This window comes from Bradysia coprophila, unplaced genomic scaffold (assembly GCF_014529535.1).
Source record: "Bradysia coprophila strain Holo2 unplaced genomic scaffold, BU_Bcop_v1 contig_350, whole genome shotgun sequence".
Classification (NCBI taxonomy): domain Eukaryota; kingdom Metazoa; phylum Arthropoda; class Insecta; order Diptera; family Sciaridae; genus Bradysia; species Bradysia coprophila.
This window is the reverse complement of record NW_023503608.1, coordinates 7,470,154-7,482,452: the sequence shown is the minus strand read 5'-3', so window position 1 is coordinate 7,482,452 and position 12,299 is coordinate 7,470,154. Positions and strand designations below refer to the sequence as shown.

At 35.3% G+C, this 12,299-nt stretch overlaps 2 protein-coding genes across 2 annotated transcripts; one reads left to right on the top strand and one right to left on the bottom strand.

Annotated features, from left to right (window-relative positions):
• The first annotated feature begins 8,311 nt into the window (after positions 1–8,311).
• Positions 8,312–10,330, top strand: LOC119080716 (endoglucanase E-4-like). Its single transcript, XM_037189198.1, has 6 exons — positions 8,312–8,641; positions 8,705–8,856; positions 8,951–9,083; positions 9,228–9,408; positions 9,470–9,937; positions 9,997–10,330. Exons 1-6 carry the CDS (start codon positions 8,416–8,418, stop codon positions 10,295–10,297), a joined length of 1,461 nt encoding a protein of 486 aa, XP_037045093.1. The 5' UTR covers positions 8,312–8,415; the 3' UTR covers positions 10,298–10,330.
• Positions 10,331–10,716: 386 nt separating this feature from the next.
• Positions 10,717–11,852, bottom strand: LOC119080771 (chaperonin CPN60, mitochondrial-like). The gene is made up of 3 exons (XM_037189338.1): positions 11,751–11,852; positions 11,290–11,687; positions 10,717–11,233 (listed from the first exon to the last, which is right to left on the bottom strand). The coding sequence occupies exons 1-3, from the start codon at positions 11,791–11,793 to the stop codon at positions 10,862–10,864; spliced, it is 813 nt and encodes a 270-aa protein (XP_037045233.1). The 5' UTR covers positions 11,794–11,852; the 3' UTR covers positions 10,717–10,861.
• Between the last annotated feature and the right edge of the window lie 447 nt (positions 11,853–12,299).

Below are 12,299 nucleotides of genomic sequence, written 5' to 3'. Positions count from 1 at the left end.
GTAAACTTGCGTGTAATTGCTTTTCATACACATACTACATTTTGTTCCTTTACAGCAGCCTAGTTTATTCAACTCAGAATTAGTAGGGGATTTTATAAAAAATATACCCATTCAGTTCCGATCCCATTGAACCGATACCCTTCCGCGTGTCTAGTGTAGATTCAAACCTTGTGTGTTTACTAAACACTGTTTAGGACTGAACTTAAGAATAGTCATTTGTGTACCTGTTTTGGACGATTGATTTTAGGCAATTTCGCGGATTGTAGGCCGAACGAAGTGAGGCTTACAAGCGAAAGTGCCTTAAATCAACCGTCCCAAACAGGTGCACATGTGAGTTTTCATGCAGAGGGCCGGAAACCCGAGAAAATTCGAAAAATTGCCCTCATTTTCGGCCCCGAAGCATGAAAATATTTTTTTTATGCCAAATACTGCGAAAGTTTGTATTTTCGGTCCTCAAATGGTGACCGAAAGTAAAAAAATTCAGGCTTTGGGCCGAAAATAAATGTCACTGTCATCATTTTACTTTCGCCCCGTGGGCTTGCGTATTTGCGGGCCGAAAGTAAATGTCACTGTCATCATTTTACTTTCGGTCCTCATATGGCTCGAAAACACATGTTCACTTGATTGAAAGTACGCATTGAGTGTAGTGTTGTGTTGACGATAGCCAAATGTTTTGTGAGCAAGTGAATGTATGTTTACAGTAATTTCATTTGTTAAATTGTTTTTATTTTTATACCAGGGGGCTGCCGCCCCCTGGACCCCCGCGCTTTTCGGCATTTTGGTGTTTCTACAGCAAATTTTGTTGATAACTCAACAGTTTAATTAAAATTATGTTTTGTTTCGGACCGAAAATACAAATCTTCCGCAGTATTTGGCATAAAAAATAGTATGCATCACTCGGGGCAAAAGTAAAAAAATTCAAATCGTGTGATTGCCGCCCTTGCCTGCGGCGCGGGCTGCAAACTTCACACGTTTGAATTTTTTTACTTTCGCCCCTTGTTATGCAAAATACTAATTTAACCCAACAGACCATTGGTGTTGAGGAATTTCGCGCCGCGTCATTCACAAAAACCCCCAAAGTGACATTTTCCTAATACAAAATGTGTCATTTTGTCAATTATTGTGAATGACGAGGCGCGAAATTCCTAGCAGCCGCAGTTGAAACAAAAGTCTGTAATTACACGCTTGTCACGAAGAAGTCGAGGCTTGCCGAGACTGATAGTGACAATTGTGTACTCTATTTTATCACATAAGCGAAAACGAGACAACAACATAGAACTGAAGTGTAATTTTTGAATTATTCTTCTAGTTAAGTAATTTTTGACATCCGAACGTCGCATGTATGAGATAAGTCGGTAAATGCAATTTTTTGAGTACATTTTTCGCATCTACCGACCAGAAGAACAGAAAGCACTGTACGTACGAGGTTCCAAATTTTTATTTTGACGAGTGGGACCCTTCGGGTCGGACGTCATGTACTATTACTGACTGCTCCATGTAAAAGTTGACCATTACATAGCTATTTTTCCCATGCGAAAATGATAAATTACATGAGTAAATACTATTTTCGGTAATTTTTTTTCCTATTCCTATGTGGAAATTAACTTTCGCATGGGGCAGGTATTCAACCAGAAGCTGATGCGTTTTTCATTACGTCAAAAAGAACCTCACTCGTGTCTTTTTGAGGTACACACACTTCTGAGTTTACTTTTATCACAACATTGTTACCTCATGTAATGAATCAGTTTCGAAGGATCCGCTGTAACCTACTATTCCGCTACTTCAACATACATGCATGTACCGTATTTTAAATGAATGAAATTCGAAAACTACAATTTTGTTTATTGCATTAAGCGCATTTCCGGTTATGACTTTATACAAGTTTGTTGTGTATAAAATTGATAGGACTCAATTGTTTTACTTTAAAATGATACAGTGAACGACAGTGTCAATAGCGTTCAAAGTCTAGAAATATCGTAGACCAATCAATATTCCGCTAAGCTCACCTGATAATAATAATAGCTATAATCAAATGGAAATGAATAGTGTAGGTAGTATGCAATTTTCTCCAGTACTAATCACTCAGACAACTTATTTGCTGAACTAAACACGTGTGAATATTCGTCCATTTTTTTTTGGTTGTTAAAAATTTCAAGTAGTCTAGACTGTTATATCATGATCATAACATCAATGTAGTTTTTTTTTGATAATTTTATTTTATCAGCAAACCGATATTGAGAATTTTAACCACTTGCACATAGAACTCAATGTTGGAAGGCGTTTTTCGTTTCGTTTCGTCGTAGCGTCTGTCCATCGTAGAGATTAGCAGATTATGATGGCTGAAGCCGTACAGTACTGTTGCGATTAAATTGAATTGAATGGAAAGATAGTAATAATGAAATAAAACGATGTAATTAGAGAATGTAGACATCAGATAGATCAAAGTTCAACAGTGTGGAAAAGTACCCTTTCTTAAGGCGTGACAGCTCTCTTAATAACTTGCGATAGAATTTTGCTCGAGGAAGTCATCTTATGGAAAGTAAAAAAGGAACACCTGATGATTAACATACGGATATTCATCTGTTATTGATAACGATGACAAAAATAGTGACAAGCTCTGGGTAATATGGTCCTTTATATGGTAAAATGCGTGCTTAAAAATTGAAGTACAAGATTTGAAATCAATCAATTAAAAATACTTTGATCGATTGAAGTAATAGACCCGATAATAATACTGGTCATTTGCTTTTGCCGTCTGTAACAGGTTTAAAGTGAAAGAAGAATTATATTTCCGAATCCAAAATTTTTCCATTTATGATTTCCCATTGTCTCAATATTCAGAGAATTCATTCAATTTAAAATCCAAAAAATTATACAATCAAGTCATATGATTCTGTTACGATTACATTTTGCCATTTGATATATCCTAAAATAATAAACACACTGCGAAATGACACGACAGAAACGAAAATGTATTTGGAAATCCACATTTTTATTATTTGTTTGCTGTGCTATCGTCGTGTTGTGAGACCATAAAATGTCTCAAGGTATCCAAATACAACTCCTCGAAGATATTTTATTTATGGAAATTAATTGTTTCAAAAATAAAACATCAAACAATGACACAGCAAGAAGTATTGTGCTTCGAGTTTTTTTTTGTCTTATTTTTTCATTATAGTATCTAATCAAGTGGTGGATTTTTTTTTGCTTTAATTAATTTATGTTGAATCTTGATATGCTTCTTATCAGACTATGTTTTCAACCGAAATATTCGAATAAAGCTATTTTGGGTACAAATTTTAATTCGAAAATAAACACTTACATTCGTGTAACCTTCGACGGCAGTACCGTATCAGTTGAGTAAACACAGAGTAAAATATTGGATTAAATGAAAATCCTACTGGAGAAATGCTAGGTTGTTCGTTCTAGATGGTGCGATAATTTGAAATTCACGGTAGTCTTCGGATCGATTAAATTAAAATTGTTAAAGAAAGGACTCCCATTTTCGCTTTCATTGACATTTCTTTATTTTGAAAAGGGAAACGGATTGACACAAGAGTTTTCAACTACTTCAATTGATGCTCCAGCTAAACCTGGTGTCCAAGTTAAATTACCTATTCACTGAATATGAACATGGACTCTACAGATATTTTCCTCAATAACTACAAGCTTAGCATGTGACAATATACCAATACCCCCAAAGAGCTTGGTCTATCAAAAGTCGAATTTCGTCGATTCATTATAAATAGCCCATGTGACACAAATTCAACTGAAACTAATCGTGTTGGTCTGATAAAACGTACCTCACTGATTAACTCAAATTAATTCTCAAATGACGAAATAAGTCCCAAAGAATGCATCATCTAATCGCGATACCAAAAATATAACTTAAACGTAATAACTGCCGGCATCATGCCCAGCCGGCGTGATTTGAACGTGAAGTCTGGAAAACCGTTTGTCTTCAAAAATATTTTTAGATTCCCCTCAAACGTGGCCGACGATAACGTTCAATTAGAATTTCGACGGACATGACACAAACATTGTATTCAATAAAATTTACCTAAATAATAAAAGCGAAACAACCAACCAACACCAGCGATTTGCAGACAGCTTATCTATCTGATCAGACCTTGTAGATATGTGTCCCGTAAGGCGGAGCGAAATTTTTTTTAAATGCTTAATGACAGACCGCAAAACTACTTTCATTAAAACGATTCAGTTTTTTCCTTATTATTATCAACATTTGCAGACATTGGTTTCTGATCCTTAGGAAAATATGTTCCAATCAATTACTGGAGCATTGGCTTTGCTAGATTTTTCGGTCCATCATTGGTGGAAAGAATAATTGAGACGTCTCAAAGATAATCGCGTTTAATGGATCGAAAAATCTAGAAAATCCAATGATCCAGTAATACTATCAATCTAACAAGGAGATTGTTCAAATCAATGTAGAAGTCAATACGTTTGGTATAATCTTAAATATGGATTCGGTTGACCTTTCGGCTATTGGCTATCCCGTCAGTTATGTCTCATTTGTTTTCAACAATGACGGTGAAGATATATATTATACAACACTGTGAATGAACCAGTGGATCAACTGAAGATGGACTATTCTATACTGTCATAGAGGGCCACTAATAAACTCTAAGGCCAAAGCAGCTCTCTGTTTGATAGCTTGACTTTCAACGTTCACTCTACGTTTTCAAACGAATCATATTTTACAGAATATTGCAAAGCATTCATTCTCCTGAGACAGTATCGATACTGGTTAATAACACGAGGTACCCCACCGTTGGGTACAGCTTAAATGTATGTGAAAATTAATGAAGTAAAAAATTCTGTACGAATGTAAATATTTCGATCGGACGTCGTTCGAATGAAGCGACACGATAATTGTATAGTTATTCTAACACGTTTGTCTCTGAAGGGCTTACATTCTGCAGGTTTAAATAAAAAGCTTGGGTGGGCCTCCTCTGTGGCGAGAAGAGCCCGATTTCACTGCATGTCTCAGTTAGTTTTTCTAACGGAAAAATCAATCACCTAAAATCTAAAAGCCATAGGCTGAAAACTTAAATTCGCAACTCAAAAAAGAAAAAATTATCGAATTTAAAACCGAAAACTTTCTTCGAAATATTAAAAAAAAAACTAAATTACGTGCAACAAGACAATTCTTCTAATTCGTCCGTCCATCGTACAATCAAATAAATTAATTTTTAGTCACATTTTTCAATTGCTTAACCCGTCGTCGGTTACGTTAATTTCATTACATTCATTATGCCCATTCTGATAGAATAATTACGAGGCTTATCGTATAATTGATATATTTTTCTGTCGAATATTACCTGAGCTCCGCACCGAATTTTATCACAAATTCTTAATGTTCCATTATGGTTGCATACACGATATAAAAGCCCGGTGTGCTGTATAAATTGTCGTTATCTCATCCAGACGACCAAAGTTTATTTTCATACGAAAAAAAAAAGATTTTGGAATGAACACACAAATTTTTATTGTTTTCTTTTTTTTAACCCGTGCGGAGGTCTGATAATTTAGATTATTCCATGTAGCCCACAATCAAGCGATAACGAACAATTGAACTACCTTCTTATAATGGGTGATGATTTCAACAAAAAAAAAATATTTCAAATACAATGTATGTTATCACACTGCACTACTACGTAGACAATGTTTAGCTGCGTGATTGTAAGATTGTAAGCCATTCATCATATAGTTACACGAACACTTTCGTTCATATAAAGGTAGATGAATGAAATTGTAACATGCGTTCGTATTGATAATACCACGTGTACTACACGTCGAGTAGTAATGTTTATTTACGCAAAACCTCGCTCACACACTCAATTCAATCTGATTTTTTTTTTGTAGAAAATGTTCACAGTTTTTTTTAATTAAATTTTCTTTTAATTGATTTCATCACTAACAAGAATTTTTATTAAAATAAATAATAATTCGAATGACAAACGCCTATCAAACGAATCAAAATTCCTTACAACATTACACCACAAATTATGACTCAAGTTTAAATCATATCTGAAAAACAAAAATCCGAAATATTCAATTTACGACAATAAAGTCACACAGAGACGAACATTTTTTCTTTTTACACAATTCTTATTTTACATTTTCTATCTTTCGTCTCGTTTCCATTCTGTTGTGTTTTATATTCGGTACAAAGGACCCCCTGAATGGTCATCAAATTTCCAGTATTTAACACTTCGATTGTGTTGCATAAGAATGGAAAAGATGAAAAGATAAACATCGCAAAAGCAAGATATATTCGCCACACGCGAAGGAAATATTTTAAATTTTATCGTTAGTTTTTGATTTTCTTGTTTACTGTTTTCTCTTTAACTAACATTTAAGTAGATTTGTTTACTGAATGCAGTGTAATTCTTTTTATGGTTCTATCATTTTATTGTTGGTTCCTTACAAACCATTTGAATAAATGCAAAGGTATTTGGCTACCGAGAGTTGATGTAGCGAAAACTTGATCGTGAGTTGCTTGTGGAAATAATGTAAATGAATGCCATGAATTCTGTTTAGGGATGGGAGGCGTTCAAAATTATCGATAATATCAATCAAAAGAAATTATCGATAATCGATTAATCATATCGTTATCGATAATTTAATAATTATCGATAATTATCAAAATATCGAAATTCGATTATTATCAAAATATCGATATTTTGGTATTTATCTGAAAATTCATGATAATATACCGATATATCGGAATATATCGATAAATATCGGATTTTCGGACCGAAATATCGATATATCGAATTATCGATATCTTGATAATTATCAAAATATCAATAATTATCGATTATCGATATTTTTTTTGATAATTTTCGATAAAAAAAGTCGATAATTATCGATTATCGATAATTGATAATTATCGATAATCATTTTCATTATCGCCCATGCCTAGTTCTGTTTTGACGTCTCGATTCAGCGATTTTATATGAAATACTACCAGCCACGCCACGATCACCATACCGCAACTCTCGTTTTTTCCGAAAACTGAATTCAAATCCAAAAACTCATTCAGAAAGTATTAATTATTTACGACGTCCAATGATCAATCTTCAAAATAAAACTATAAAAATAATTTTGCTCTTTTTTGTAAATAGGTTTCAAGTTTCGAAACTGAAAATATTTCGATTACCCCAACTCTGGTCAAATACCTTATTCGTCTTTACCTTACGGACGACGGTTATACATCTGTCTTCAATTCTGTGATCAGGTCAGCTGAATGTATGAAAAATGTTGTTAAATCAATGAAGTAGTAGATCCGATAACTATATTGTTGATATGGTCTATTTGAATTTTGAAAAATTCAAGAAAATTGGCAGGTAAAATCGAAGTGTAGATCTAACGAAGTGAAAGATTTGTATAACAACTCTAAAATAGTTTAAACAAAAGAAGTATAAGATATCAGGCTAAAATTTCTTGCAGACATCAAACTTGTAAGAATAACTTATTGCACAAGGAACTAGTCACGCCCTAGGAACAAACAGACAAATTAAAATGAAAAATAATATATATATTTGAGTGTGTGTGTGACACCTTCGTGCACAGACAGTAAAAAGGGACTCCTAATGTCTAACTCAATACTAAATATCTCCGTTAATGTTTCTTTTTTGTATTTTTTAAATATTTTGTCAAACGATACGATAAGTAGGTAAAATTTGCTGACATTTGAACGTTTAACATGTTGCGTTGCTTTCTGTGAGGTTACCTTGAGGCATCGGTGCTTTGCGATTAGGGCGATTTTTGAATACTGGATTTTACTTTACTTTTGACGATATTTTGCCATGAGAATCCTTTTTGAAAAATGTACGAATACATTTGGTTGTAGCAGTTTGACCGACTCTGAGAAATGTGTGCATTTTACGAAAATTTCGTTAAACTGCTTACTTTTCTCAGAGCTGGTCAAACGACTATAACCAAATGTATTTTCTGTTGAAAGCTAACACATTCGTCGTCGTACATTTTTGAAAAAGGATTCTGATGGAAGGATATCATCAAAAATGAAATATGAGGCATATGAAATATGATGTAGGCTACAATTTTAGCTAAGTACCGGTGCCTTTGAAAATTTTCAGAAATATTTAAAGAAACTGTAAACGAAAAAAGTTCCAATCATTCGTCTACATCCAGGCGTGTAATACCTAATACCGAACCAAGTTATTCAGTCCACTCCACTTTCACGGAAAATGTTGAACGGGAAACGCTTGCAAATGATTACTAATTTTAGTGATATAACGTACCATCATTTTACGATTAGTACTCAATGCTCTAGATAATTAACGGTGCCTAATCAGCATTGCTGGAGAATAATGATTTTCGTTTTATTAAACTCTGTGAAGCGAAAGGAAATAATTGGTCAAGACAATGAAATTTTTCGTAATTCTTTTTTACTTGTCCGTGCAAATGATTATTAGGTTGGCTACCGCTGACGATTACAATTACGCCGAGGCTATAGAGAAATCTTTATTGTTCTACGAAGCACAGAGGAGCGGAAAATTGCCAGCTGATAATAGGATACCATGGCGAGGAGATACATTCCTCACTGATATAGGAGAAGATGGTGAAAATTTGTCAGGAGGATACTTTGATGGTGACAATAAAATAATTCGTAAAGTCTAATTGTGTATAATACTGCCTTTCATCTATGTTCCAGCTGGAGATCATGTTAAATTTCAATTTCCTGCTGCTTCCGCAATGACCTATCTGGCTTGGGGTATGTTAGATTCTATGGAGGGATATCAAAAGGCAGGACAGCAGGAACATGCACTGGCTTGTTTGAAATGGGGAATGGACTACTTTATAAAGGTAAAATGAACACATGTAACGAATATAGTCGAGGACTATCCTTATGCACACAATATATTTGTGCGGAAATGTGTGCTTTTACTTACTCTTTCAGGTACATCCATCTCCAAATGTGTTATACGTACAAGTAGGAAACGGTACAGAAGATCATCGGTTTTGGGGACGACCAGAAGATTGGAACGGAAGTGATCCTCGGCCTACGTTAAAGGCAACGACAACAAAACCAGGTACCTGATTCTGAAAAGCCATATCTTCAGTTAGAACTTCTAAAATTTCACCTAGCAAGTAGTATAGTTCGAGGCATAGCTCAATAGTTAGGCTAAATAGGCTATACATTGTAATGTCAATTAGTATGTTCTTATTTATTTAAGCGTCTGACGTTGCTGGCGAGTCATCAGCAGCTATGGCAGCTGCCTCTATGGTTTTTAGGCAGTATGGAAATGTTGAGTACGCCGATATTCTGCTAACGCATGCCAAACAATTGTACAATTTTGCTACTATGTATCGAGGCCTGTACAGTGATTCATTTCCGGAAGTCAAAGAATTTTACAAGTAACTAACAGAGAAATCCTAAGTAAAAAAGATGTCCTTTAATGCATATCAACCATCTCAGTTCAAACAGTTACGAAGACGAACTACTCTGGTCAGCTGCTTGGTTGTACAGAGCAACTGGCGAGATCAGCTATAAGAATGACTATGCAAAATGGTGGACAGAATTTAACTTAAATTACACTCCCGAACGAGCAGATTGGAGTTCTAAATTAGCTCAAGCCCAAGTTCTACTAGCTAAGATTGATGGATCCGTGCAATATACAACGGCAGCTCGGACGTTCTGTGATAAGTTTGTGTACAACACACCAACTACACCGAATGGCCTAGTCTTTATTAGCATATGGGGATCACTTCGCCACATATCGAATGTCGTCTATGTATGTCTGCAAGCTGCAAATATCGGCATCAACAGTGAACCTTATCGACAATTCGCTAAAAATCAAATGGGCTACATACTCGGTGACACTGGAAGGAGTTTTGTCGTTGGCTTCGGTAAAGATCCACCAGCAAGCCCACATCACCGTGCTGCGTAAGTGTTGTAGTGTTAACGTTTTTCTGGTAATTCGCTTAAAATAAAATTTCTGTTAGCTCATGTCCCGACCGACCAGCCGTATGCGACAATAACGCTTTATCATCGCCCGAACCAAATCCACAGATTTTGATTGGGGCTATTGTAGGTGGACCAAATATGACTGATCAATACGTCGATGATCGTGAGGATTATGTACAAAATGAAGTCACGATTGACTATAATGCAGCGTATCAATCATCAATTGCCGAACTTTGTAAATTATATTGCTCCGGTGCAGGCACAACAACAGTGGGATCCTTTTATTTTTTCGGCGTAGTTTTGTTTGGCATCATCAATTTTGTAAATAAACAATTGTAACGGTACGCGTTAAGATCCTTTAGCGATAATCATTAGCGCTTGATTAATTGAGCCTAGAAAATCACTTACCGAAGACCACTTGAGACTCTAACTCGTCAGAATAGTTACTTTCGAAAACCGTTTCATAAAAACATATTTTAGGAAAAAAAAGATTAATGCAGTAATGCATGAAGTGCCTGATGTTAAAGAACAAGTAAGGGAACTCAAATAATGTGTTAAGGACTTCTTCTATCACAATATTGGTCGATTATGGGACAGTCAAATAACTTCTGTCCATCGTATTAGTTCATTTTGATTTAGTAATTCACGCCGTTAGTGTGCCTAAAATTTGAATTTCAAGTGAAACGAAAAATGCATTTCAACGTTTCCTTGTATGAAAATGACGCTGCGTTACGATAAGACTTGCGTGAGAAAGATTTTGAATTTCGACCGCACTTACGGCGTGAATTGTAATTTTAATTGATCAAATGATATAGTCGCTGAACATTTCTTAAGTACATACTGTACATGCTATTTACTCCAGCTGCAAAACCTTCAGCGTCCTTTCTTAATATGCATTAAAATTTATTCATCAGAGGATTCTGGTGACGCATCTTCATCGTCATCACCATTATCATCGTCATCACCATCATCATCGTCGTCACCATCATCATCGTCGCTACCATCATCATCGCCGTTCCCTTCGTCATAATCTTCCTCGTTTTCGTTATTTGCTTCGCAATTTCCGAAAATGAAGCAATTTATGGTGCTTGGAATTGATTGTATCCACTGAATGCATGCAGAGAATGAGTCAGCAATGTTAATGAATCGTTTGGCATTTTCCACAATCGTCACATCATTTCGATTGTTGTTCATGATCTTTAAATTTCTATTTCGTTGTTTCTTGGATTCATCATTCACGGATTTAGTGAACCTTTCGATATGTTTATTCAGAGTCTAAAATTTGTCTGATCATTACCGGGAAATGTTATCCACTGTTTAGAAAATTTTACCATTAACTTTGCCGCAAATGCATGCCACTGTTTCTTACTCTTCTTTTTACCCATTTCCTCCAAGTTTCTGGCCGTACGAAGGATCGGTCTGGTTTGCTTTAGTAGTACGTCGTAACTTTTTTTGAATTTGGACGACATGGGCCCGAGTGATTTGTCCTTCAGCAATTCAGAAGGAAATTTTCGGGAAAATGTTTCCATTCTCGTTATCAGTTCATCAATGTTTGGTGCCTTGCCGATGTTAGAGGCTGCCTTGAGGATTTTTTCTTGCAATGCTATCGAATTCGATTCCGAAACAAGCGTCTTTCTCGACCATAATTCCATATTCTCTTGATGCTCTTCTTCGAATGGAAGATTAGATTTTTGATCGTCGGCTAAGACTGAATGTTCAGCCTTGCAATCTACACGAATATTTAGTTAGAGTGAATGAAATGACCCATAAACCACAACTTTTTTTTATTTACTGCAGTAAACCGCCAACGAGGCAACAAATATTAAACGCCACATTATTGTTGCAAAGATACTGATCCAATAATTGATGTGATAGCCTTTTTCTCAGACGACTGTCGATTACTAAACAATACATCCAACTATGTGCTGCATTTATAGCAAAAAAATTTGAAGAAAGAATTTGAAGAATTTGTTATTCACTTTGTTGAAATCAGTGATGATGATTGATTATATTACAGGTATCTAATGATCTATGCGACAGTGTTTAAAGGTATCTGTAGAAGGAAATCATATTTTATGACTAAGGTCAAAACATTGTTCGTTCGTACGTTGCATTTAGATAGGTACTATGATTGTTCGGTTACTAAAGTCGTTGCTTCCGTGCAATTAGTGAGTCAAGTCAAGAGCACGTTGACTTATCAATTCGGTCTCTTCAATGAAGCAACTGCATCATCGTCAAAGCTGAGTATTTTCAATGAAAGTGTAAAACAGGTATGGTCTATTGTCCGTCCGGAGGACATAAAAATTTGATTTTCGTACTTAAACGCACTCATTTTCATATT

What these genes read in the sequence shown, in the direction of transcription:
- LOC119080716 (XM_037189198.1), top strand. Translation starts at nt 8,416, where the DNA reads ATGAAATTTTTCGTAATTCTTTTTTACTTGTCCGTGCAAATGATTATT. An exon ending in GGCAACGACAACAAAACCAG is followed by an intron (nt 9,084 to 9,227) that starts GTACCTGATTCT and finishes TATTTATTTAAG; the next exon opens with CGTCTGACGTTGCTGGCGAG. An exon ending in AGCCCACATCACCGTGCTGC is followed by an intron (nt 9,938 to 9,996) that starts GTAAGTGTTGTA and finishes AATTTCTGTTAG; the next exon opens with CTCATGTCCCGACCGACCAG.
- LOC119080771 (XM_037189338.1), bottom strand. Translation starts at nt 11,793, where the DNA reads ATGTGGCGTTTAATATTTGTTGCCTCGTTGGCGGTTTACTGCA. An exon ending in CTCGTTGGCGGTTTACTGCA is followed by an intron (nt 11,688 to 11,750) that starts GTAAATAAAAAA and finishes ATATTCGTGTAG; the next exon opens with ATTGCAAGGCTGAACATTCA. An exon ending in CATTTGCGGCAAAGTTAATG is followed by an intron (nt 11,234 to 11,289) that starts GTAAAATTTTCT and finishes GACAAATTTTAG; the next exon opens with ACTCTGAATAAACATATCGA.